The following is a 27,494-nucleotide window of genomic DNA, read 5'->3' on the forward strand; positions in this document are numbered from 1 at the left end:
GATACCAGCCAAATCGAGTCCCGTCTTGGCCATAAGGCGCGTCTGACTGGCAACTGGCAACTGGCCAAACAAGGCCCAAACTGCTTCGGGCTTCGGGCGCAGTTGTGCCAACGAGGGTTGCCTCTTGACTTCCCCAACGAACTAAAGGAGCATAAAAGTTGCAGGCAAAATGCACTAAAGTAAATTTTAATAAATAAAAAAGCAAATTAATTTAATACAACAACAAAATTGAACAAAAAAATACGTCCAGAATTGGCAGGGACTGGCAACAGCCAAAGAAAACAATCTAAAAATGAATTGAAAAATGCTTGCAGGCACAAATAGCCTCAACACAGAACTTAAAGATTTTCCACTTTCCACGGCTAAGTGTGTGAAAATAGAAGGCTTGTGCGGCAGGGTTGCCCTATGGGTGAGGTAACCCTCAGTGGCCAGTGGCCAGTGGCCAGTGTCCATATAGATAGCTTTATGTTGTGTCTGTTGGGGCTGCTGTTGTGCTCTTGCTGTGTGGAAAATGGCGCGTAAACAGCGAAATACAGCAAAGGAACAGGCAAAGGAAAAGTAAAGGAACAGCAGAGGAACAGAAGAGGAACAGCAGAGGAAAGGCTTGCCACAGATACCGAAACTTAAGCTATACTTTCGGATGCAACGTTAATGCGATACAGCAAATATATTTTAGCTTAAATAATTGTCACAAAATACATGCCCTGTGGCAAGACCAGGGCAAGGGTCTGATCTGGTCTGCAGAGGAATGACTGTACGGACCAGCCAACTCTAAGCGTTGCATGAAAAACAAAGCACCCTGTGAGAGGGTATCAGAACAGCAAGCAACAACAGACAGCAAACAACAACAAGTAAAAAGGAGGGAAAGACCAGCGTACAAAGTCCAAGAGAATATATTTCGGACTTGGCCGATGGCTCAGCGCAGCGCAGCGCTCAGCTCAGTCAGTGGCCCTTTCTGAGCCAGCTAGCTGAGCTTGATGTCTTTTTGCCAGGCTCGTGCTAAATTTAGCCAAGGAGCTGCAGCTCAGGATCTGGGCTGGGGGCACTTGGATTCGGAGTTGCAGTTGGACATGGAAGTGCAGTTGCAGTTGCAGGGGCAAGACAAACAACAAAACAGCAAAACAGAAAACAGCAAACAGAAAACAGCAAACCAGTTTTATTCGAGTTGGCTCCTTTTCCTGGTTTCATGTTTTGTGAGCCGCGCGCAATGATCCCTGCTGCTTGCCACCACCCCCCCTCGTGCTCGTGCCCCGTACCCCTTTTATGGAACAGCACGCGCCTGTCCCTGCCCCTGCCCCTGCTCCTGCCTCACCGCTGCTGCGCCCCTTGGGAGCTTTATCGCAAACTCCTTGGCCCGCAGTGGGGATTTGGCCTGACGCGGCTCATAAATTTATGTGGCAGCCTTTTGATTGCCTTTCTGCTGCCTGTTTTTTTTTTTCATTCCATTTCTCTATTCCCTCCCTCTCTCTGCCACTCTTTTGCTGTACCCTTTCTCTTGCTCTGTCTCTGTCTCTTCACTCTTTTGAGCCTGTTAATTTGTGCACATAAATTGGCTGGCAGCCAAGTTCTCAGCCAGTTCCCCAGTGCTCCCCCCCCCAGCCTCGATCCACGGCTCGTATCAGCTTTTGAAAGTTTTTCTCCTTGCCAGGCAGCTGCCCCCTTTTTGGGGTTCCTCGCTCGGGTCTTCAGTTTTTCAGTCTTGAGTTTTTAGTTTTCAGTTTCAGCTGCCAAGTATTTCGGTGGATCGCTCCTGCAAAGGCAGATGGAAACCAAAGGGACAGGCAACAGACCAATACGTTGGGGCTTCTTGGAATGAGTTGAAAGCCTTTCGATGGTCCTCTGAAGGTCTTTGAGTAGCTAGCCTGGGCCTGGGCTTGGGCCTGGGCCTGGGCTTTCTCGAGAATCAAATATCTTGGGTTGGCCCCGGGGCCCTGCGAATCGAATCGCAATTGGCAGATTGGCCAGCTGATTTATGTAGATCAACTTAGCCAATGTTGGGCAATGCTTTGGGCGACCTTCTCCCGCCCCCCGCTGCCACTGCTCGCAGTTCCAGCCACCGCATAATGAGCTGTGTGTTTGGCTGTTAGGTGCACCCGTTGCAGCAGCAGCATGAGGCATAGAAAATTGCAAATTATCAGCTACGAATTGTTCACAAGCCCCTGGGAGGGGTGAGCTCTGCGGAGGGAACACTCTAACCAGCGACAAGTGCAGCAGCAGCAGCAGCTGCCGATTATGCATTTCAATTTAATAAGCTAATCAAAATGGTGGAATGCAACTGCCAATTTGCTGGCTCTATGCTTTGAACCAACGAATTATGATAATTGTCAGTCAGTCAGTCAGCATTGGCGTTGCATCGCCACAAATCCTTCAAAATGCTAAAAAATATTCAGCCCCAAACAAAACACTTTTCTTTGCTTGAAGGCAATTCGTGGCGGAGATGGGTAGAAGGTTCAGGAAGGGGGCGGTAGAAGGGAGATATTGTTGCCGATGTGCCCTAAAGGTTCAGAGGTGGAGAAGCAAACACTAAGCGGACCAGCCCGCGCTTCTCTTTTGCTTAATGATAAGCTCCACGGATTCTCATCTGCAGCTTCATCTCCACCATTAGCTCCGTCCTGCTCTTCTGGGCTTCACTTGGCTTGGCTTGGCTTGGCTTCTGTGGCTTTTGGCGCGAAATTCTCCTGACCGCCGCGAGTGCCACATAAACAATGATTTTGGAAAGGGAAGCAGGAGAATATGAGGCTGGCAGCCCAGTGGAGAAACTGGCCCCCAAAACAAAAGCCGCGCCAATGCAGCTAATGGGCCATGAAAAAAATGAAACAACAACTATGAAATCCCCAATAAGAAGATAAAGCAGAGGAAGATGCGAACGAAGAGGCGAAGAAGAAGCTGATGAAAAGGCATAAAATGAAAACGAAGCAGCAGCAGCAGCAGCAGCAGCCTCCAGGTCTCCACAGTGGGCCCCCATCACGACCATTGTGGCAGCAGCAGAAGAACCCAACAACAACAACAACAAACACATCATGATCTGCCCCCGCTCTACCTGTATCCCCCCACACCCCTACCCCTTCTTAGCTTCTCCAACATCCCACTTTGGCAACCTCAATAACAATATTCTGTTGTTGTTGTTGCTTTTGGCGTTTCTCTTGATTTTCTACCTTTTTGGCTGCTGTTGCACGTTGATTTTGGAACAGCGACAACAGTGGAGTAGAGTGGAATGGAGTGGAGCAAAACTCGTTAAGTTAAGTCTGTAAACGTGTTTTTGTTCGTTTCGCTTTTGTACCTTTTTTCTCATTTACGTACGAGTCGAGTAACGCTGCTGCTTCGTTTTCTATGCTGATCTTAACGGCCGCCATTTTGTTTCGAAGCGTCTGTCTGGGCAAGCAGTGCTGGGAGATTTCTGGTTTGACTCAAGCAGCGACTTCGAAGCTTCAAGCTCTCACAGACATGTTCGAATTGGGCTCGAAAGAGAGCGCGAGCGAGCCGACCGACTTGTTTGAGAGAGTAACATTGTGATCGAAAAATGTCTGTATTTTTTATGTGCGCTGAATGGAGTTTGGCGGTCATTTTGAAAAGTATATTAATGATTAAATAATATACCGTTAATATACTGACGGACACGACCAGATTCGTTGATATTCCTCGATTTTAATATTCGGTTTAATATTAATGCTAGTTTTCAGAACTCCTTTGCATTGGATTGTTTACATGGGAGGGTTCAAACAAAAACGGCAGCATGCTGTTATGACATTGGCAACATGTTAAGTTGTGGGCAGCATGTTAAGTTGTGGGCAGCATGTTAAGTTGTTGGCAGCATGATTTTAATAAATTGGCAACATGTCTGTAATAAATTGGCAACATGTTAAGCTGCTGACAGCATGCTGTTACGAAATTGGCAACATGTTAAGTTGCTAGCAGCATGCTGCTAGTACTGTGGCAACAGTTTGATGTTGCCAGCAACATGTTCTTAGATTCGATAGCTGCGTTATTACCGCTCAGTCGACGCCGTTGCGCAGTCGCCGTTGCCGTTGCCATCGCAGATCAAAAATTAAATTAAAAAAAAAGAAAAAATCAATTTTTTTTGTGTGTGTAAAAACTGTGCATAAAACTATTCGAAACAAAAGCTACAATCAAACAAACTAACAAACTAAGAGCCCATTCGTGTCTGTGTGTGTGTGCTTATTTTTGTATGTCTCTATGTTTGCGTGACATTAAAAGCAAGAAAACTCCAAAAAAAAAAAAAACTCAAGCTTTTCCTCAAGCTGAGCGAACATCAAACACCTTCGAATACACACAAAAACAACAGCAACAACAGCAACAAAAACAGCAACAACAGCAACAAAAAGTTTAGTTAAGTGAACGCAAACAGGTGCAAAACGAAGCACGAGAAGAAGAACCAAAAAAAGTGTAAGAGCTGGAAGAGAGAAGAACCAGAAGTGGAGGAAAACAACAACAGCAAAAAAAAAATAGAAGCAGCAGCAGCAGTTGCCCAAGAAGTGGAAGCAAAAGGGTTGTCGATACTCGCAACACTTCCCTTTCGGGCTTCCTCTGGCGGAAGTTGCAAGTGGCAACAACAGCAACAACAGCAACAACAGCAACAACAACAACAACAACAACCATGTGCTGATCTCAAAGCGCGGGGAATAGCCTTACTGTTCGGTTGCCAAAACTCATTCAATATGGATACGGTGGCCATTAAGACAGCACTGCCGCATGCCCCATTGGCTGCCCAACAGCAGCAGCAGCAACAGCAACAGCAGCAGCAGCAACCACAGAATGCCCAAACAGCAACAATCAATGCCAAAAACAACATTGGGGCATTTTTTCAGACCTGCAAGGTAAGAACCAAGCCAGAACCACGAACCGAACGCATCAAAGGTCAGCGGGGTTCAAGCTCTCTGCAACTACCACAGTAACTACAACTACGACTGCGAGTAAGCCATCAGAATGGCCATAAAATCATTTTACCGAATCACTTGAACTGTCAACTGCGGCAACGGCAACGACAACCTTTGCTCCCACACACACACACACCCACACACACTCACTCGCTCTCTCTCTCTCTCTCTCTGTCTCTGTTCTTCGCCAAGTTCTCATTCTCTTTTGCTGGGAAATGTAGAAATTAAAACGCGACTGCAGTTGACAATTAAAAGCCACAAAAGTGAAATAATTTTTGTTGTAGGCGCACTTTTAATTGTCTGTGCCCGCCCCTCACCCCACCATCGGGCCCTCAGGCGTGCAACGCGGCATGCAAGGGCAGGGGCACGCGTGGGAGGGGAGAGAGAAGTTCAAGCAAGTGGCCACAGAAGTTAGCTGATCAAATGTGAAATGTAGCTTATAGATTTCCCCTACCTGTAGCTTCCACAGAGTGTTGAAAAAAGAACCCGAGAGAAGGTTTTCCAAGAAGCGAACTGGGTAGAGCAGGGCTCAGGGAGGGAATTAAGGCAAAGGGATAATGCAAGGGCAGGCGTAGAGCAGATCATAAAAGAGTTTCCGTGCTTAGTTTCAGCCAGAAACGAACGCGGGTCAGATGTGATCCATGGTTAAGGTACAGTCTCAGTCTCAGTCCCAGAACAGATCACAGCAGAGCAGAGCAATGCGCAACGAAGGCAGAGTAGATGCTGATCGATGCCTGTGCTGATCGATGGCGAGTCAATCAGATCACAAAAACCGATCACATGCCTTCTCCACTGAGCTCTTTCTCTCGCGGCACACACCATGCGGAAATCAAATGATGAGCACACAGGTGCTGCAGATACCCGCAAAGTGTGCAAATGTGTCAAATGATGTCAGATCATGTAACTGAAGACCCGACCAGACCTTACCCAACCGTGGATTGCCATGGCGCGACTCCCCCCCACAAACGCCCAACGATCAGTGGCATGCAAACTGCTCCAACACCCCGCTCCACCCACCCGCATGAAAAACAGCACAAAAAGAAAAAACATGAAGTGAAAAGTTAACAAACATTTATGAGGCGACTGAGCCTCAGCCTCGTTTATGGGTGTTGCATAAGGCACAAATGCGCGGCACTCGCACAACTATTTATAACGATGACTGTGGCTGTGACTATAACTGGATCAAGCAACATTTTGGGAATGAAAATGGAACCAGGCAGCCAAGCAGCCTCGTATCACTCAGCGGGTGCACAACTCGAGGCTGCCCGGGAACACTGAGGAAGAAGGTCTCTCGAGCCCTAGATGCCGCAGATCCCGTAGATCCTTTGTTTCCTATTCTGTGTGTGTGTGTGTGTGTGTGTGTGTGTGTGTGTGTGTGTGTGTGTGAGCGTGACAGCATAATGCCTGAGATGGCTATGAGCAAGGGATCTGTCTATCTGTCGTACATTGTGCTGGTGCTTGCGAGGGCTACCTGCTGCCGCTCTTCTTCTACTGCTTACTCCTACCACTACGAGTGCCGGTGCCCAGTGTCTCGTGTTTGTTTATCCTGGGAAATATCTAAATGCTTGTGCAACAAATGCAACCTCACCCTATCTCACTCCATTCTCCCCCTTCCTCTCCCCCTCTCTCTCTCTCTGTCACAGTCTCCCTCTGCTGCTGCTGTCACAAGTCTCGTTAAACATTTCGCTTTAATTTAATTGAATTTCCTCCCGTTCCGTGGCCGTTTTCGGTTTGGCTTTGGGTTTGGGTTTGGGTTAACTTAATTATGTCAGTCGGCGCAATGCAAGCATTTTAACCCTAACGTGCCGCAATTGTTTTACGCTCCAGTAAAGAGACTCTCAAGGGGGGGAGGAGCCCTGGAGCCGGGGGCCTGAGGCCTAAAGCCGCTTGGAAATAATTCAAAAATTTCAAATGTATTTATAGAGAAATTCCAGCTAATAAAACTAGTATGCTAATCAATTTGAATGAGGCTGCGATTGATACACAGGTGGGGCAGCTGAACAGTGGAAGGTGGAAGGTGGGGAGATGGGGAGATGGGGCAGGAGGCTAGTGCTGAGGGTATTGGGCATTGGGCATTGGGTATATGCGCAGCTGTGCCAATGCCAACAGCAATCGAACAAATCCCCCGAACAAAAGCGGCAACAAGTTAAAGTTAAAAAAGTAAACACCAAACCTTAAGATGCTCTCTCCGAACTCAGTTCAATTCGCTTGCTTGTTGGACTATGTTTAGCTGCCTCCAGCTAGCTGCAACTTTCAGCTGTAGCTATGAGCATTGTGGATGATGAGAATCATAGTAACCTCCGATCAGGCAAAGGGTATAGCCACACAGCAACAGCCACATTTAAAGCCCCAGCAGCAGCAGCAGCAGCAACAGCAACAGGTTCAGCATAAATTATGATCAAAACTTTAAATATTTATATTTAATTTTTTTCAATTTCGTTTTCCTCTTCTTCTTCTGCTGGCCGCTGCTGCTGCTGCCACTTCCACGGCTGTGGCCAACTTATCGAAATGGAAGTGTGGCTGTGGCTGGCAAGGGAAATCTTTTGGGCATATACATATTTCTCTTTCTCATGTGTGTGTTAACTTTCACAACACACACACAAATTTTATTTTCCATTGGCCAGTGGTCAGCAACGTGCAACACACAGTGGGAAGCAGCAGCAACTACAGCGTAAGGGCTTTTCCCGTCGCAGTTTGTCGCTTAAGTCTTTCGTTGTTTCCGTTCTGTAGCTGGTTCTTCTGCTTGCTGCTTCTCCCGCCTCTTCGCTGAGCCGAACTGCTTATGTAACTAAGCTACGAAGACTGCCCAGTCACGGCTCGAGGGCTAAATCAAGCGTGTGGAAAATGAAGTGCGGCAGCCATCGAAGTTGGCAACGAAATAAATCAGCACTGATTGGCTGCCATTCGGATTGAACTGCGTGCAGAGCTGATCCATTGGGGGATCCATTGTCAGAGAATTCTTGGCTCAGGCCAGACAGCATATTCATTATGATCCTGGAACCTTTCCCTGCAATGCTTTTAGGAGTAGATCTCCATCTCCTACTTCCTTCCCCTTGCTACCTTCTGTACCCAGTGACCACGACCACGACCACCCACATTGTCTGGAGTCTAAGTCTGAGTCCGAATCCGAATCCCTTGCCCCCGCTTCACTTCCGCTGGAGCCCCACGTGGGTAGTCACCCACACACACAGCCACACATAAGTTACTCACATATATGTACATATGTATATGTATGTATGTTTGTAAGCATTTCCAATTTGATTTTGTTTTTCCCGCCTAATTGGCTCACGCGGCATTTTGGTCAAAATGTGTGTAGGCCTTGCAGCTCTTTCGGAAGACTGCCGACTGGGGGCGTGGTGGGCGTGTGTGGGCAGTCAGCAAAATTTCGGTAGCACGTGCCAAGTGCCCAGTGCCAAGTGCAAGACAGGGACAGAGAGAGAGAGAGAGAGAGACAGAGGCCGTAGAGGAGGAGCAAGTAGACGGATGGGTCCGCGGACAGGCTGTCTCTGTGCCCACACTAATGACTTCCTATTTTGGGCTGAACTTGTCAATTGGCCATCGTCGATGTGGGGAGGGGATTAATTGGCTTGTAAATGCCCAAAACGACAGGAAATCATTTCTTTCTGCCACGCTTTGGGCATGCTATTTCCCAGTTCCCTTCGCAGTCTGTACTCCATTCCATTTGCCTCGTTGATGCTCCCATCTTTGCATAGGCATGGGAGGAGCATTGCCGGGGAACTCTTGGAACTCTGTTCCATTTATATTTCTCTAGCTCTCTTTCTGTGCTCCATCCATCATCCATCCACTAAGTATTGCCATCGAATATACATATATATTTGCCTATATAATTTGCTTATTTTGGAGCCCCAAGTGGAGCATATTTTGTGGTTCTTTCTCTACTTAATACTCTTTTGTTTCCTCTGAGCACATCCAAATGTTAAGCTGTCTCTCTCTCTCTCTCCTATATGTACAGTTAAATTGCTTTATTGTTTTATTGCTAGTTTTATTCTTGTACGATAAAACAAAAACAGGCTCGTGCTCTAGCTGGGTGCTGGGTGCTGGGTACTGGGACTTATGGCCCAATGCAGCTGCTGCTCGGACAGTTGGGTGCCCAAAAATCTGTGAACTGTGTTTGTGTGTGTGTGTGTGTGTGTGTGTGTGTTTGTGTGCTCCAAATCGAATGGAGTTTTTCGCTTTGCCATTAGAAAGAGTGAAGGGAGCCCACAGCCGAGTGCCCCGAGGGGGCCTTCGCCCAGCAAATGCCAATTAGAGCTCTCCCTTCGGTCGCCAGTGAGAGAGAGAGGGCATCGATATGACGGGACACTCTCTGGGGCTGCTCCTCCCCTGCCCATCGACTGTCCTGATTCATCGCGTGAACTCTGACCCGACAGCTTTTTGGGGCTTTGCTGCTCCTGCTCCCATGCCAGGCCAGGCCGCAACGAAAACGAACGCCACCAAACAAAAGGCCGCCAAAAAGTACAGAAAAAAAACGAAACCCCAAAAGAGGGAATGGAGAAACGACTGGTGGACTGGCGGACTGGCGGACTGGCGGACTGGCGGAGCCGGAGACCCGACTGGCGGGTTTTCCTCTGCGTCTGGGGGGGCCACCCAGTCTCGGCCAAAGTTGGCGTCAGATTCAGAGTCGAAGTCGCAGCGGGCTAAGATCGCTGCAGACATGATTTTAGCTTTTGCAGCTTTGTGGCTGTGGCTGTGGCCGAGTGCGAAACGGGTTTTGCTTTGGCGCGACTTTTGGGCAACGCAACGCAACGCAACTCTCTTGAGTCTTTGTTCCCGGCCACAACGAGCACACAGACAAGCCACACACAACAGGCACACAGACAGGCACACAGGCAAGCTCAAGATCTTTGGCAAGATGGCGTCGGGTTAACCGGTTTGGGCCGCCTCTCTTGTTATACACACTCAGCGGAGATTTTGTAGAGATATCTAACAGAGTTCCCCCTTTCGACTCTTGCAGGTCTTGTGGCACTTGGACGCCTTTCGACGCTCGTTCCGGGGCCTTAACCAGCATGTATGCGGCGGCCAAGACTGTATATTCTGCGCTCTAAAGGTAAGTTCGAAACCAGTTCGAAATTTTAGTTCAGCGTGTACCCACTTAGCGGGTGCACAAACCAACCACGAGGCATTGCTAAGCCAAGATTCCCTCCTTTAATTTTTGTATTTTGTGTTACATTTATATTGTTAGTATTATTTAAACTTTAATTGCATATTATTATTATTATATTATTATTAATTATATACATACATAAGTAGCCCTTCCTCTCTCTCACTCTATCTCTCTCTCTCCCGCTGCTTGCCTGCCTGCTGTGCTACGCTTTATTGATGCCCGCCCGAAAGTATGCAGCAGGAATTTCGTGTCAAAACTCACCATCTTCTTCCTTTTTGTGGAAAATATTTTTGTCTTCTTCTTCCTTTTTGTGGAAAATATTTTTGTCTTCTTCTTCCTATTTGCGGAAAATTTATCTTCTTCTTTTTTGCCCACTTTTTTTTGTTAGCCCGCAACTACGAATTGTTAAACGGGCTTAAACAGAAACCCAAGCAAATAAAGCAATTAAGAGCCGTGCCAGGGCCATGGCCAGGGTCAGGTCAGTTGTGCAGGCGTCTCTGGAAATTTTCCCACTCTCCTGTGCGCCCGTCTGACACTGGATGTATGCATTTTCAGATTTAGATTTTCCACAACAGATTTCTTGCTGTTCGCCTTAATTGCCAACAGCCAGTCAGCCAGTCAGCCAGTGATGGTGTGGAGGAACATGATGTCTTGTCTTGTCTCGCTTGTCCGTCTCCGTGTGCATCAGCGCTACCCGCTACCCGTCTCCGAGCCCGTTCCCGAGCCCGTCCTCATTTATTCACACGCACCTTGAAAGTGGCACCCAACGCTTTCCGCTCTTGTCAGCTGCCAAGTGTATGGTTTTCCATTTACCATTTTCCATTTTTCGTTGCTGAATTTCCCAGCCAGACAATTGCTATAGCAGTTGAGAAAGGATGCCTGTGTGTGTGTATGAGTATATGTGTGGGTTAAAGGACCAAATCCTGCAATCTGAAATCATTTTCCCACTCCGATCGATGGGCTGTTACCTGTAACTGGCTCTGCGGGCTGTTCACACCCCCTCCACACATGTGTTTCTGTTTCTGTGGCCTGGTCCTGTTCCTGGTCACGCCCCGCTCGTCGAGCCGTGGCAGGACCTGCAGGATCCGCTGTAGCGTGACAACCTTTCAACGCTCCTGCCCCGCTTAATGCCAGTGGCCGAAATTGTGATTAATGTGGCTCTCAGTTAGTTAACTTCTCACCTTTTTCTAGTCCCAAAACAGGGAAACGAATTATGCAAATGTCCATTCGAAATCCTTCTGGGAGTCAATAAACTTTGCCCCCCCTCCCCCATCCAACCAGCCATCGGGACTTGTGTGGCAGAACTCCTACAACGAGAATTTCCATAAAGTGGAAAAACTGAATACAGAAAACGAGTCGATGCCGATGCCCAAGCCGATGTCGGGGAGTCAGAGTCAGAGCTGGAGTTGGAGTTGGAGTCACCCTCTCAATGTTTGTGCAAGCCAAGAAAACCAGACCAGAAGATGATCATCATCATTATCATTAGCCAGAAAGAACGAAAGAAAGAGACAAACACACACACACAGAGAGTGAGTGGCTAGGGGTAGGGGGGCAGGCAGCAGAAGATGCTGTGGCCGAGGAGGAACATCTTCCATGGTTAGGCTTAGGGGCCCGTAGGCAAGCGACAAACTCGTGACGTTCGGGAAAAACTCGGCAGTTACCGTCAAGACAAAAGGCAACGACGTGACTGTACTTTTGAGCAACGTTTCACAGGGTGTTCCCAGTTCAACCGTTCGCTCACGAGCTCTCTCGCTCTCTCTCTGTGGTGTGTGTGTGTGTGTGTGTGCCTGCATTGATGACGTCGTTTGTCGACGACGAAGTGGAAAGTGTTGGCCCGTTGTTGGTGCCTGGTTCCTTCTTTGGTCTCTTCTTTAGTTTTGTTTTTGTTTGCCTGTTCTGTTTTGACTGCTTTGAACGCTTTGTTATCCCCCCAGTACGCACCCCACAGCCCACAGCGCACAGCCCACCCCACTGCCCACGTCTCTGGTTGCCATAGTCACTGCCCCCCCTCGCACTTGTTTGCGACAGGGCTGCCCAGAGAAGCCGCTGAGAAGTGGTTGGGTCTGGGCCTGGGCCTGGGCCTGGGCTTGGGAGGAGCGAAGACTTTTGTCTTTTCGCATTAATTATGCTTGGTTCTTTGGTTCTTGGGTTCTTTGGTTCTTGCTGGTGGGTTCTTCTCGGGCTGTACGGGGCTCTCTTTTTGGCTCTGCCTGCCACTTGTCGCTGCTCGGTTGAGTGGAGTCGCCTCTTGGGCTAAATTAATTTTCCTTCCAGCTTTAGCCCGCGGGAAAGACGGCAAGACTATTTAATTTTGAAAATTGTCGGCAGTGGGAGTCGGGAGTCGGGAGTGGCAGTTTAACTAAGAAAAGTAGAAGACATTGGCCCCTTTTGGTGGGAAACTCCCACGATTGCGATCACTTTGACCGTTTCCCGTTTCCCGCCGCCCGTTGATTGTGTTTCACTTTATATGGTTCACTTCAGAGTGGAGCGGAGTGGAGTGGAGTGTGGAGTGTGGGTGCCGGCAGAGATACAGGGAAAAGTTCTCGACATCTGGCCATGCCTCAATGCACAATTCCCATTAAGACACTGCCGCATCGACGACTCGCCTCACTCCTAATGGGAAATCAGCAAAGACAAGGCTTGACAAGGCAAGGACAAAGTCATTAAGGAAGCCAGACAATGCCGCGCAGGTCCTCTTCTTCCGAAGACCTAAGAGATCAAAGATCAATCTCATCTCAGCTATCATGCTGTACCTCATACAAATGCTCGTAACGATGAGGCAGATACATGGAGGAGGATGATCGTGTGCCCCCCTTTGATAAGCCACTCTGAGGCACTCTCCTCCAGCCCCATCCTCCCCATCCACCTTCACAGCCGAGCGCTCTTATCGTAAGCTTTGTTTGCTCTATCCACATGGATACTCCAGATTTGTTCTTTGTTGCTGTTGCTGTTGCTGTTGTTGTTGTTGTTGCTGTGGGTTCTCTTTAATCTCGAACGTATCTAAGTAAGTGCAAACAAAGTTTTTCGTTTTTCATTTTTCGAGTGCAGCCTTTGATGCATTTTGTGGCCCTTCTTCTTGGTTCTTATTTTATTTTCGGGGTTTGTTGTTTGCTCTGCTCAAGCGGGCATAAAAATGAAATTAACATGAACAAAGGTGGGCCCAATGGTGGGGGGAGATAGCCAAGTAGATGGAATGGGCATGGGCATGGGCATGGGCATGGGCAGGGTGGAGAATCGCTGGGCACGAGCATGGAAGAGCAGGTGCTAATGGCTCCCAGAGTCCCAGAGTCAGAGTGCGGACAAATCTCGCCAAAAACAAAAACACCCAAAAGACCCATCTTTATTCAGTAGTTCGCCGTGGAATGAATCACTCTTTCCCCCCACCACCACCCCTTAGCTTGAGCTTCAATTTTTAGTAAATTTTAATTTTTATTTCTTTTTCTTTTCTCGAATTTATGCACTCGACGTGCTGTCTGAAGGTTTCCAGTTTTTTTTTTGTGGGCAAATAAAACAAAACCCACACCATGCCATGCCATAGCATCATTTAGTTTACTCCGAAGAGAAATGCCATCAAAGTCTGTCGTAGAAGCCATCAATTATTGCAGGGGTTCTTCGTTTGCCCTTTCAGATGGTATCTGCACATAGAACTGATCATCCACTAATCCATCAAAATAATCGCAGTTGTCTCTTGTCAAATGATGGGCCAAAGCAAGTTGGGAGAGGGTTAAAGAAATTAAATTAAATGATATGAAAGAAAGAAAGAAAGAAAGATATTCTACGCAAATGAACAGGGATCAAATATTCACCGATCATCTGCATAAAGCTACTCATTTGTATGGGGATGTGTGCAAGGTTTCGAGCTTAAAATTGGAGTTTACACTTCTGTTTACTTAAAAAACATATACATAAATGCTGATCACATAAATGGATAGTTGGGATACAGTGGATGGATCATCGCTTGCTATTCCCTCTCTTCGCCCCACACTCAGCCACTGCAGGCAGACGCCACTGTGGCTTGCGCTGTCCCGCCGTCCCATCAATCAATTTAACAGCGAAGCAGAAGCAGAAACAGAGACACAGTGCCAGTCCCCGCCCCCCCTGCATGAGTCATGACCCGAACCCGAACCCCGAGACAAACACGAACCCGATTACAACTCCAACTTAAACTGCGGCTCAAGTTGCAGCTTCCTCGCCTCGGCTCGGCTCTACTGCAGCTTTGAGTCATGAAAGGAGAAGCTTTCAGGCATCAGACACTAAACAAACAAGAAAGCAAATGCCAAATGGTTCTGCTGCTGCTAGATCCAGATCAGTTTCCAGATAAATATAATTGCATATATGTACATAAGTATGTATGTATGTATGTATGTACATAGTGTGTATTGTGTATTGTGTGCGTTGTAATGTAAGTTCAATGGGTAGCTAACATCTCCATCTCGTGCAGATTATAATAACTTGTGCAAGCGTTATACATACATATGTACATATGTATGTAAGTAGCTGCGCTTATCTCTGACCAAGTGCAAGGAGAGCCGAGTGCATCTTCCCTGCGCAACAGATATGTAGATGTGTATGTAGATGTATGTGTAGGAGTGGGAGAGGATAACCAACAGTGACACGATAACGTGCATCGGAACGTGGCTTACTTTTCCCCACTTTAAAATCCCTCGCCCTCGCCTCTCCCTTGCTTTAATCTGAAAGATATAAAATGAAATTTTGTACCCTCGTGTTTTTTTTTTATTGTCTTTTATTATCGGTTTCGTTTTTGATGCTCGCTCTTATTTTATTTTATTTTTTGTTTTGTGGCTGAACCTTGGTATTGATGTTGTTGTTGTTGGTCGAATCGGTTCAATTTATTTTTGGGATTTTCTTGTGAATTTCAGCGGGTTGCTGGGCAGGCGATATGTATTTAGTGCGTCACTACGGACATGCGGTAATACCTAGTAGTTTCCGCTTACAGCTCTGAGTCACTGTTTTTGAGTTGAAGCTGAAGCCCGGAGTCGTAGTCGTAGTTGGAACTGCCCATCTTCCAACTCGAACCATGGCCACAGACGACTCTAAGAGCTTTCGGCTCAAAACGGGTTCTACGGCTATTATCTAAGTTTTAAGTTGATTGGGACATTTCTGCATTGCTTGATCCTGATGCCACTTCATCTGCTGCCCGTGCCCCCACCCCCTTCCCGTTCGTCGTCTTCTTTTTTCATCTTCTGTGCTGCATTTGTCATTTGAATTAAGGCAAATCTGGGCAGCCAAGCACAGGGTGACTCCTGTCAAACAAACACACACTGCGCGAGAGCGCAGAGAGCGTAGAGAGGAGAGAGAGAACCATGCTGAGAGAGACACGCAGACTTGTCGTTTACCTGCTCACCCAAGACACATTTACCTGTTTGCCCTACTACAAGACAAACTCCCCCCTCCCTGCGCCTGTTTTGTGGTTCGTTTCGTGTTCGGTTTGGGCTCAGAGTTTGCTCAGGTGAGCGCGCTGCGCTGCGCCGCGCCAGAAGAGTGAAGTTCTTGTTCGTCTCACAATAACCGGTCCTGCTCGCCTGCTCGCTCGCTCGCTCGCTCGCTTGCTCTTCCCTGTCTCGTTCGCTCTCCCTAGAAACGTCTTTTGTTTGTCGACGCCGCTCTTGGCTGGTCTTGGGTCTGAAACCGAGCTGCAGCGGCAGCGGCCCAAACAAGTTTCAGTCGCGAGACAGTGCGGACGTGTTTGATCCAACCGAACCATCCAGCCACCAGAAACAGTAAACGAGAATCGAAAAAAAATTGCGCGCGCGGCAAAATAAAAAAAAAACGCTGATTTCAATCATATCTCGTTTTGTTTTTCTTTTTTCGAGTTTTGAGTGTGTGTGTGTGTGTGTGCCCGTTGTCCGTGCCTGACAAAAGTTGAAGAGTTCGACAAAAGTTGAAGAAACAACAAAAAGAACAACAACAACAACGACAACAACGAAGTTGTTTGACTGGCAAATGTGCAAAAGTAACTTTTTAGCTGGAAAACCATTTGGGATTTGGATAACTCAGCGAGAATCGAGGAACGAGAAACGAGCAACGAGCCTGGAATACACATGTACATGAATACCCCTATTAGAATGATGCCGGCGTAAGTTGTGCAGCGATGCAACAAGTATTCCACACATAGAAGAAGCAGCTCAAGGTTTGCCCCCGTGGATTGGGAATAGTTTGGAAAGCTTTTGCCCTTAAAGCCCCTAAAGCAGATCCAAGTAGAATCCTCACTTGAAGGGAAGTTCTTTGATTTTCCATGGGATCAGAGTTGCCCCTTTGCAGATGAGAACTCCCAGCTGTTTTGCATAGTTTTCGAGTTTGGAGATATCCGATCTCCACGCTGCTCCACTCAAATAGATTTCCAGTTATAGCCACTGACTTGGCTTGGCTCTTGGCTTTGTTTTCGTCTTTTCGACCCATGTGGGTCCATAGCGGTATGAGCCACTTAGCCAGCAAAGCAACCGCTAACTTGTTTGCCATCCATCGATTTGGCAGCCAAAGTTTTTGGCCTTTTGTGAGACATCTTTTGGTATGTTAATGTTAGCTGCCCCCTGCCCCCCGTCCTGCGGCGGAAACCGGCTGGAATTGGATGCCACCAGGGAGGGACCTGTACAGTGGGCATCTCTCTGCTAATGCATTTATGCTGCTTATTAAAGATTAATCTGCTCATCGCACGCAGCGCAAAAGAGCTGCCAGAGCTGCCAGAGCTGCCATGGCCATGGCTGGCTTCTCAGGCCAATTGTCTTTCCCTAGGGAAAGTCCAGAGAATCACGCGATATTCCCCACAGATATACAACATACTATCTAATATGTATGTAATACATGCTCCTAAAGAGAAAGAACGAGAGAGAGAGAGAGAGAGAGAGAGGGAATAGCTAGCATTTAAGTGCAATTTGTGGGCCACTGACGAAGAGGCAGAGCCAGGAGGGTGGCACGGGGCGAGCACTTTGCATTTTCAATTTGCATTGCCAGGCCATAAAAACCAGTACCCATGCCCCATGCCCCGTGCCCCGTACTCCTCTGCATAGACCCGCCAACTGGTCTCCGCCCCCACTTGAAATGCAAGCCATCAACCCGAAACCGAACCCCAAACCCCAAACCCAACGAAAGACTTGGGCCACAAACTCTCTTCGGTTTAGGCCGCGTCTTCGAGCTGGGGCATATGTCACCACCATCCTTGCCATGCCCCCACCACCACCACCACCACCATCATCATCTTCATCGATTTCATCGGCTGCTTTGGCAGCGACTTTGACTGCCACTTCGACTTGGACTTGGACTTTATTCTGTTGTCTGTGGGGCCCAGCATATTAATGTGTGTTTGGGATTCTTGGGGCCAGCACTGAGCGTACTCGTAGTTATGGCTAATTCTCAAAATGCTGGCGCATGTCTGGCATATGTAAAAGAGAGCCATTAGTCCCCACAGTTTCAACCGATTGGCAGCCGCCTCACGTGCGCCTGGGCCCAAGGCTGGGCCCGGTCACCTGTCTACCTGAGCCGTTGCGAGGCACTTCTTTCCACTTGCCACTTTGCTGTACCCTCCACCGTCCACCGTCCACCGTCTACCCTCTTGGCCTTCTTGGCCTTCGTGCCGCGCAATCTGTGCATCTTGCGGGTTCTCTCTGGCTCTATCTCCGTGCAGAGTTTTTCTCAGTTCTTCAAGCATCCTTTTGTCTGTGGCAGGTTGCACACGTGTTCGGGTTCTCACATTTACCCCGGGCCATGCCATGCCTTACCTTACCTTACCTTACCTTACCATCCTTACCTTACCTATCCAGTTTTCCGACTACTTTTCTCGCTGCTCTTGGATTTTTCTCAATCTCTCAATCTTTGGCTTGGGAAAAAGGTCAGCTCTTGCCGTTGTTCTGCCAGCTCTGTCTCTGGCTTTGCTTTGCTCGTCTTTGCTCTGTCTCTTGCTCTTGCTCTTGTTGCCGTTGTAATTGCGGAAGTTTTTTTGCCATAAAAATTCGTTTGAGCCAAGCGTTTTAGCCCCCGCTTGTGGCTTAACAATTAAAGCTCATAAATCATGAGACTCCCAAGCAGCAACAAAAGACCGCAATAATCATATAAATAATAATAAACGAAAAGATTTAGCTGCAGGCCAACTGCTGTTTCCAACTTGTTTGCATTTCAATTTCAAATACAAAACAACAACAAAACAAAACCGCTCTCAAATCTCAAATCTATCTATGCAGCCAGCTGTCTTGTCTGGCTGTATCTTTAGCTGTAGCTGTAGCTGTAGCTGTATCTACAACTCTGCCTGTAGCTCTCTGTGTCTGTTGCTCTGTCGCATGTCTTTCTGCATCTGTTTGTGTTTGATTGAGGTGTGCAAAGATCTATAAATACTCGCCAGTGCCAGGCCATATTTCAAGGACTACAAGTTCCCCTTCGAGTGCCCGCCGACCCGCAAATCAAAAATTCAAAACGCAAAACGCAAAACAAAAACTCAACTCTCAAATTCAAACTCAAAACACAAAACACACAAAATCCACACAATGCTGAGCTTGCGCTGAGGCTGCTCAATAAATAGTAAGGGGATTTCCGCAGCTGGAAAAGACTCCAGCTAAAATACTAGTTGCATGTTTAGACTTTCCATTAGCAGAGCTGCTCCAAAGGACTCTCTGTCACTCTCTCTCCAAAGGAGTCGCCATCCAATGGTTGCCTCTCCGTTGAATTGCCTTGCTTCCCATTCGGCGCACTTTGAGCCAATTGTTGGTCAATGGCCACAACTAATTGCATTGCCAAAAGCTATTCGCCAACACACTTTGTGGTGGCTCGTGGCTGGTGGCTGGTGGCTGGTGCTGTGGCAACAGCTTAGGTTGGTCCATGGTCTGGTCTGCTCTGCGGATTGGCACACATCGAATGGGTGGCTCTCGGCTAATGGAAATTAAAGAGCGTAACGTTTGATTTTTGGCCCTAGTCCGTGCATTGTCCGTCTCCGTGTCCCGTGTCCGTGTCCCGTGTTTGTGTGCGCTGGAGCTCTAATTAACATGCAACTGTTTTGTCCAATGAATGGGCAATTATACAACAACATGCCCCCCCCCCCCCCTTCCCTTCTCTGCTGCCCCCCCTCCACCTGTTTAGTTGGAAAAACAATTAGGGAAAAAAGTAAAACTGGAAATCGTTGCAGCCCCCTTCCACCCCCCCTCTATTTCCCCTAGCTCTTTTTGGCCGCAACTTCCGCTCGGCTTTTCCGCTTATTAAACACTTTTTTTGGCTCTTGGCTTTAGCTCTGTTATCTTCAGTTCTGTTCTGTTCCCCGTTCTTCTACGCTGCCCATAAAAACCCATCCACAATTGTCACGGAAAGTGCAGTCAACTCGAATTCGTTGTCTGTGTGTGCTTTGGATGTTGTGATTCACCTTTGGGGTGGGTCTCCCTGTGTGTGTGGTGTGTGGTCAGGCGCCAGTCAGCCAACTGCTGCGGGCTTTTGGCCCGAAAGAGTTTCCCAATTGGTTGTTAATTTGTATGCGATTTATTATAATCAATATATCCGATTGTATGAGGCACTTTTGAACGTTGTATTTGGCTTGAATTGGTTGGCTGTCGCTGCTTTGCAATTTAATTCATTTAATTGCAGTTTTCTGGGACCCTATCCCCTTGGAGCCACCTGCCTTGCCGTACAGTTGTGTTGCACACTATACCATTGGGCATTATTTCCCCATATTTGTCTCTCCATCAACCATATACCCAGACCCCATACCCCATACCCCATACCACTCCTCGCATGCAAGGGCTTCTTCTCCTATGCACTCACTTTTACCTGAATGATGAACTCACAGCTCACAGTGAGTGCCCTTCCCGCTACCCCTTGTTGTCGGGCCACTTTAGCCAGTTGACAAGTGTTAATTGTGCCGATTCCCAATTCGATTCCAGGTATCGCATGTCTATATAAAGTATAGCCCCCCCCCAGCCATATGTTTGCATTTATACATCAGCATTTATTTTTGTGAACTGCTGCCTGCTGCCTGCTGCTGCCTGCTGCTCTTGGCCAAACAATTGTAATTGGCAGAGGCAGCGGCAACAAAAGCAAAAGCAAAAGCAAAAGTGAAATGAAATGAATAAAAAAATTAAAAAGGCGTTTACAGAGCCAAGTGTCTCGGCCATATGTCGCAGATGGCGTCATTCGGTGTCGTTCGTGTCGGCTCTTGGTTGGGTCTTGGTATCGCTTTGGGATTGGACCTGAACCTGGAGTCGAGTTCTATGCGGAGCGACTTCATTTTCAAGGCGTCAGCAGTTGTCACAGTGGCAGCAACATTAGACCGTAGCGCTGACCGTTGCACATGCAATTTGATGTGGCAGCATACAGCATACAGCGATGCATGTGAGTGTGTACTGCTGCATTGGAACTCGTATCGGTTGCTGGGATATGGCTACAGCCATACAGCAGCTGAAGGAGGCGGAGAACTTTGGGCTCCAAGTCGGAGACGGAGTCTGGACCGGTTTTGTGGCGAAACGAAACTTTCGATCGGGGCCGCAAATGAGGTCGAGAGCCAAAAGACCCAAAAGCGAAAGTCCATGCCAAAACTCTGTTCTTCGGGCAGTTTTCTGTTTTCTGTTTAGACATTTTTGAGGGTGTGCCAAAAACCTGTCGCAGCGCTTGCTATCGATCCAATGGACTCTCCCGGCTACCCTTTCCGATCAGCGACAGTTATCCATCAGCACGTGCCCTGCCCCTGCCCCTGCCCCAGTCGAAGTCCGAGTTCAAATCGATATCTGCGGCTTAGGTTTTGATTTCCCTGCAGGGAGGGGGCGCTGACGCTGACGCTTCGCTTTTGTTTTCATTTGCTTCTTTTCGCACTTCCGTTCTACGACGTCAACGTCTTTTGGGGCACTTCCCCTTTCGACGCTGACTCAGGGAAACAGTCCATCCTCCCCTCCCCTCTCCGCAAATGGCAAACCTTGAGGCCGCCTCCTCGACTCCAGCGAACTGACCTCAGCAATTTATTCCCAAAATTCCAAAACCCTACAGTGAAATGCCCAACTGAAACGCAACGAAACCCAATCGGAGCGAGCGCAGGGAGCAACATGATCAAGTTTCGGTACAAGCGAAAGGAGCCCACCAATGTGGTGGCACAGGGCTGCGCTGGAGCAGCAGCAGTGCCGGCATCACCCCAGTCCATAGCAGCCCCCTCAGCCAGCATAGCCACAACGCTGCAGCATCAGCAGCTGAACCAGCTGATGGGCAGCAATGGCGGCGGCACCCTGCCCCGCAGCAGTCCGCGCAAGCTGATGATGATGGAGGCGGGCGAGGGTGGCCACAAGGCGGCCACACTGACGCGCCAGAGCAAGCAGAAGGCGTCGGTGAGTGCTCTGGCCAAGGTGGCCAGCAGCGTGGAGCTGGCGGTGCTCGGCTACAACAACAACAACAACCACAGCCCCTCGAATGGCGGAGGAATCAGCAATGGAATCGCGGAAAGAGATCGCTGCATCAATGCGGTCATTGTAAGTCCGGGAATAGATTAAGAACTGACCTGGGGAACCGCTTAGCAATGCCCAACTGATCCACTCTGAACCCTGCTATAATCGTACTTTTCCTCCCTTTTTTCCACCCCCTTCCGCCAAACAGGAACTCTTCCAGCAGCTGCAGACCAGCTCGGAGCCCGCACTCTGTCCGGAACCCTTGCGGCGAGCCTTGGCCAGTGGACCCCTGGCCGGACGACGATTTCCGCTGGGCTGCCTGGGCGATGCTGCCGAATGCTTTGAGCTGCTGCTGCATCGCGTCCACTCGCACATCTCGTCCGATGATGGGGACTCGTGCGAGTCGAGTGCCTGCATTGCCCATCGCCGCTTTGCCATGCGCGTCATCGAGCAGAGTGTCTGCAAGTGTGGGGCCAACTCCGAGCAGCTTCCCTTCACGCAGGTGAGTCTCAGTCTCAGCACCCCTCCAACTGTACAGGTGGCAGGTTAACGGTGCAAGTCCAAGTCGCAGCTATTCCACCTCCAACGCGGCGATCAGTGATCGAATCACAGTTACAGAGCTCTGACGTGGGTCTCACAGCATTGGGAACACCTGCAGACAGCAGACTGCTGCTGTTTCTGCTGCTGCTGCTGCAGTTGCACTTGCACCGTCTGCTCTGCTGTCGATCTGTGTAACAGTTAAACGATCGTTTGCCGATCGCAGTTGATCGCTGGCGATGGCAGCAAACGGGTTTGGGCCATGGAGATTGCAGATTGTGGATTGTGGATTGTAGTAGCCGCTGAACCAGTTTACGCGCGAGACTGAGTGAGGTGACACCTACCAGCCAGCGTAGAATCCAACCCTTAAAAGGTGCAGCTCAGTGATCGAGTGATCTGCGATCTGCGTTCTGCGTTCTGTGGCTTACGTCAGCACGTGCCGCAGAGATGGTGGGAGTCGCACTTCCGCCTTGACCATAAACCAATCCACTTCTATGCCGACGATGCTGACTCGATTCTTGTCCTCCTCAGATGGTGCACTATGTGTCCGCCTCGGCCCTTACATCGCAGAAGAGCCTGGCCCTGCAGAGCCACCAGCAGCTGAGCTTTGGCCAGCTGCTGAGAGCTGCCGGCAACATGGGCGACATACGCGACTGTCCGGTAAGTAAACCCACACTAGATATTATCCACAGACACAGCCCACTCATCAGCCATCCATCCATAGAACACCTGTGGAGCCAAGATCGGGATACGCCGAGCGCTGCTCAATCGTCCCGATGTCGTCTCCATTGGCATCGTTTGGGACTCGGAACGACCCGCCGCCGACCAGGTGCATGCCGTGCTCAAGGCGGTCGGAACGAGTCTGCGCCTGGCGGACGTCTTCCATCAGGTCAGCGAGCAGCGCTGGGCCCAGCAGGCGCAGCACGAGCTGGTGGGGATCGTCTCCTACTACGGCAAGCACTACACCACCTTCTTCTTCCACACCAAGCTGAAGGTGTGGGTGTACTTCGACGACGCCAACGTCAAGGAGGTGGGTCCCAGCTGGGACGGAGTGGTGGACAAGTGCAGTCGCGGCCGCTACCAGCCGCTGCTGCTGCTGTACGCGGTGCCCCAGCCGCCCAGCTCCGCGGCGGGCATGGATCAGCTGCCCGTCGCCGGATCGCTGCCCTCGCCGGCTGCCTCAATGACGGCGGCGGGACTGGCCGCGACGGTGGTGCGCCGGGCGGTGACACCCAGCCCGGAGAAGCCCTCGCTGGGCAGCACTCGACGGGCCATTACGCCCACGCCCCTGCGCACGCCCACCAATGACTACCAGAATCTGAGTGTCATCCAGAAGAGCATTTTCCCCATCCCATGCCCATGCCCATGCCGATGGCCATGCCCATGTCGAATGGGGCGGGCACCGATGAGACGGATGCCTACATCAGCCGCAAGACGGTGGAGCACGTGCTGAGCGCACAGTACCAGAACCTGAGCGTCATCCAGGACAAGATCAACGCCGTGCCCGGCTCGGTGGCCACGTCCAATGCCGACAAGGATGGGGGCTTCCTCAATCGGAAGCCCATCGAGGCGATGCTGAGCGCCCAGCTGGCGCGCCGGCAGCACCTCCAGCTGCAGCGCAGCCACAGCGCCGAGTCGAGCTCCGGCCACGCCTCCAATGGCAGCTCGCCGCCCAGCGACGGGCTGACCATGCCCGAGCACCTGAACCAGCCCCGGAGACGGGACTCGGGCAACTGGTCGGGGGATCGCAACAGCGCCAGCTCGGCCAGCTCCACCACCCTGGACAATCCCTACCTGTACATGGTGGCCAAGCGGGGCGTGGCGGCGGTGCCGCAGAGCCCCACGCGGCACGGCCTGCCCTACGATCCCGGCTACGACTCGTTCTCGCTGAGCTCCACGGACTCCTATCCGCCCAAGCACATCCTCAATCCGCAGCTGGCCAAGATACCCGAGGCAGCCATGGGAATGGGAATGGGCATGGGCATGGGCATGGGCGCCGGAGTCGGAGTTGGGGCGGGAAACGTTCAAGGAGCAGGAGTCGGAGTCGGAGCAGGAGTCCCAGTCGGACATGGCCTGGCCCTGTCCGGGGACTGTGAGAAGCTCTGCCACGAGGCGGACCAGCTGCTGGAGAAGTCGCGCATCGTGGAGGAGTCGCACGACCTGGAGACGGCCCTGGTGCTGTGCAATGCGGCCGCCGGCCGGGCCCGGGCCGCCATGGATGCGCCCTACAGCAACCCGCACACGATGACCTTTGCCCGGATGAAGCACAACACGTGCGTGATGCGGGCCCGCAGCCTGCACCGGCGCATCCTCGTGGAGAAGGGCGCCGAATCGGAGGCCATGCCCGAGCTGAAGCACATGCGGGAGGGCAGCACCAGCAGCGTGAAGCACGTCCGCCAGAACAGCAAGGACCGCACCCTGGAGAAGGAGCAGCTCCAGATGCAGCTCCAGCTGCAGCAGCAGCTGCAGCAGCAGCTCGTGCCAAGCGCCGTCTCCAAGAACATCGAGATCTACGCGACGCTGCCCAAGCGAAAGAGCCCGCTCAAGGCGCTGGCCGCTGCCGCCTCTGGCTCTGGTTCAGTGGGCATGGATGACAATGCCATCGAGTACGAGCAGCAGGTGGTGGCCAGCAGCAGCAGTCCGGCCAGCAGCCAGAAGCCGGAGCGGGAGCGGGAGAGCCGCTCGCTGTTCGGGCGCAAGGACAAGGACAAAGACAAGGAGAAGGAGAAGCGCAGCCGGAGCGAGGACCGGAACAAGCTCACCAGGGAGTTCTCGCTGACGGAGACGCTGCTGGTCAATGCCAAGGACACGCTGAAGAAGCACAAGGAGGACAAGGACGAGAAGAAGGAGAAGGACAAGAGCGGCAAGAAGCAGCACAAGATACGCCGCAAGCTGCTCATGGGCGGCCTCATCCGCCGCAAGAACCGCTCCATGCCCGATCTGACCGAGGCCGTGGACGACGCCGCAGCGCCGATCAGCGGCCCAGCCCATCATCACCATCACCTGCAGCTGCACCATCCCTGCGCCCCGACCGCTGGCCACCTCATGGGCAGCTCCGTGGACGACAGCGCCGTGGGCCTGGGCAAGCACGCCCTGGCCATGAGCGGCTACATCTCCGAGGGTCACTTTGACTATCCGCTGGGCACTGGGCCGTGCACCAGTAATGTGGGAGTGGGCAGTGGGAGCGGCAGCAATCCCAATCCCAATCTGGAGCGAAGCAAACTGATGCGGAAGAGCTTCCACGGCAGTGGCCGCCAGCTGACCATGCCCGTGCCCAAGGTGGCACCGCCGCCGCCCATGCGCACCAGCTCCGCCCTGACGCCCCACCAGCAGCAGCAGCAACAGCAGCAGCAATTCCATCACGAGGCCAATCTGTCGAACCTCTCCGCCATGAGCTCAAACACCTCGATCAGTGAGGACTCCTGCCAGACGATCATCACGACCTGTGCCCAGGTGCACTCCGAGCAGAGCCCGCTCAAGGACATGCAAATGCTGGGCATGGCCCAGGGCCAGGAGGAGCTGCCGCTGCCGCTGCCGCCGATGGAGCTGCCGCCGTACCCGAGTCCGCCGCACTCCGTTTGCCACTCGCGGCAGGCCAGCGAGGACTTCCCGCCACCGCCGCCACCCGAGCTCGATCTGGAGCCGCTGAACCAGCAGCTCAGCCAGCTGCAGCAGCTGGAGGCGGCCAACAAGCAGCAGCGCCAGCAGCAACTCGACTCACTGGAGGGCACCACCAGCATCCTGGCCCAGCTGCAGCAGCGCCAGCATCTGCTCAAGCTGCGCAAGGAGCAGACGGGAGCCGGCAGCGACGCCACCTGGCTGAAGGAGCTGCAGGCCAAGCAGGCCGCCGATCTGCGCACGATGCAGCGCAAGCTGGAGGCCTCCTCACCCAGCAGCGTGCGCGATCTGGCGCACCGCTTCGAGCAGACGGCCACCATTCGGTCGTACGCGTCGCAGGAGCTCCTGGCCCAGCCACGCACCCAGATGAACGGCCTGCCCAGCCAGGCGAAGCTCGACGCTGATGAGGTTGACTGTGCGGGCCCAGTGCGTGCCTCTCTCCCGCTGCCACTGCCGCTGCCTCATCAGCTGATGCTGCCCAAGCCCAAGTACGAGATGTCGCAGTCGCAGATCGCCGAGGAGATCCGCGAGGTGGAGCTGCTCAACTCGATGGTGCAGCAGACGCTCAACCAGAGTGCCGCCGCTGGAGCCCCACCCAAGCGGGTGAAGAAGAAGAGCGTGTCGTTCTGCGACCAGGTGATCCTGGTGGCAACGGCCGGCAATGAAGAGGACGACGACTTCATACCCAACCCGATACTGGAGCGCGTACTGCGCACCGCACAGCACCCGAACGAGAAGGTAACGGCCCAGATGATCCAGCAGCAGCAGCAGAACATGCTCCGACTGCAGACGGAGCCGCAGCCCCGACAACAGCACCAGCAGCAGCAGCAGCAGCAACAGCAGCAGCAGCAGCAACAGCAGCAGCAGCAGCAACAGCAGCAGCAACAATTGCAGCTTCAACATCAACAGCAGCAGCAGCAGCCTTCTCCCATGCTGGGAAGACCAGCGGCAACGGATATGCAGCGATATGTGCAGAGAATGCAACAACAACAGCAGCAACAACAGCAGCAGCAACAACAGCAGCAGGAGATGTACCGCCAGCAGCAGCAACAGCAGCAGCATCGCACCAGCATGAGTGGCATCGTCAGCCAGCAACACCTGCAACTGCAACAGCAGCAGCAGCAGCAGCAGCAGCAACACCAGATCGATGCACAGTACACCAGCATGCCCCGGCCATTGCATCATCCCCATCTACTGCCACAGACCTACTCAGTGCAGCTGCAGAAACACCAGCAGCACCAGCAACAGCTGCAACAGCAGCACCAACAGCAGCCATCGCCGCAACTGAGCCTGGGATACTTCAGCAATGGCCAGGCAGCGGCCAGCGAGCAAGTGCCACAGCCACAGCCACTGCCTTCGCCTTATCAGCGAGTGCCACTGCCACATGGCTACCAGCCCACAGGCGGACCCTACTACCCTTTGCCAAACCAACAGCAGCAACAGCTGATTATTGCCAATGGAAAACCTGCCCAGAAGAAGGTCAGCTTCGAGCCAGGGACCAAGGGCGAAGCCGACTGCCTGCCACCGCCACCACCGCCGCCACAAACGAAGCTGGCCCTGCAGAATGGTCTGCCCGAGTCGGCCAGCCCAGGAGCTGGCCCTGGCTCGGCACCGGCGGCCATCACAGCCATACCCACCCGCGTCTACAACAATGCCATCGTGAAGGCCTCGGCCAAGGCCGTGGAGTGCAATCTGTGCCGCAAGCGGCACGTCATTGCGCCAGCCGTCTACTGCACCAACTGCGAGTACTATCTGCAGATGCTGAACCAGCGCAGATGATGCACTCCCAGTCCCATGCCCATGCCCATGCCCACTAGCACAGTGGGACCAACCACGATTGTCTCTAGTGTAAACTTTCTAGCCGTACATGGAAACTGTTAATCTCAAGCAATGCAATGCTGCCACGTCGCCCCCTAAGGATCCCCACAGGATGTACATAGATAGGTTGTAGGTGTAAGA

General features: G+C 51.4%; 1 protein-coding gene across 2 annotated transcripts; it reads left to right on the plus strand.

Annotated features, from left to right (window-relative positions):
- Positions 1-4,305: 4,305 nt before the first annotated feature.
- On the plus strand, positions 4,306-27,330 carry LOC111066225. 2 transcript variants are annotated; one of them, XM_041591923.1, is made up of 6 exons: positions 4,306-4,835; positions 9,871-9,963; positions 21,589-21,882; positions 22,449-22,577; positions 22,642-23,264; positions 23,303-27,330. In XM_041591923.1, exons 1-6 carry the CDS (start codon positions 4,677-4,679, stop codon positions 27,312-27,314), a joined length of 5,310 nt encoding a protein of 1,769 aa, XP_041447857.1. In that variant the 5' UTR covers positions 4,306-4,676; the 3' UTR covers positions 27,315-27,330. The 2 variants fall into 2 exon arrangements, with proteins under 2 accessions (XP_041447857.1, XP_041447856.1); XM_041591922.1 differs by lacking the exons at positions 4,306-4,835; positions 9,871-9,963 and adding exons at positions 15,689-16,117; positions 20,992-21,464.
- The last annotated feature ends 164 nt before the right edge of the window (positions 27,331-27,494 follow it).

This window comes from Drosophila obscura, unplaced genomic scaffold, assembly GCF_018151105.1.
Source record: "Drosophila obscura isolate BZ-5 IFL unplaced genomic scaffold, ASM1815110v1 contig_165, whole genome shotgun sequence".
NCBI lineage: Eukaryota > Metazoa > Arthropoda > Insecta > Diptera > Drosophilidae > Drosophila > Drosophila obscura.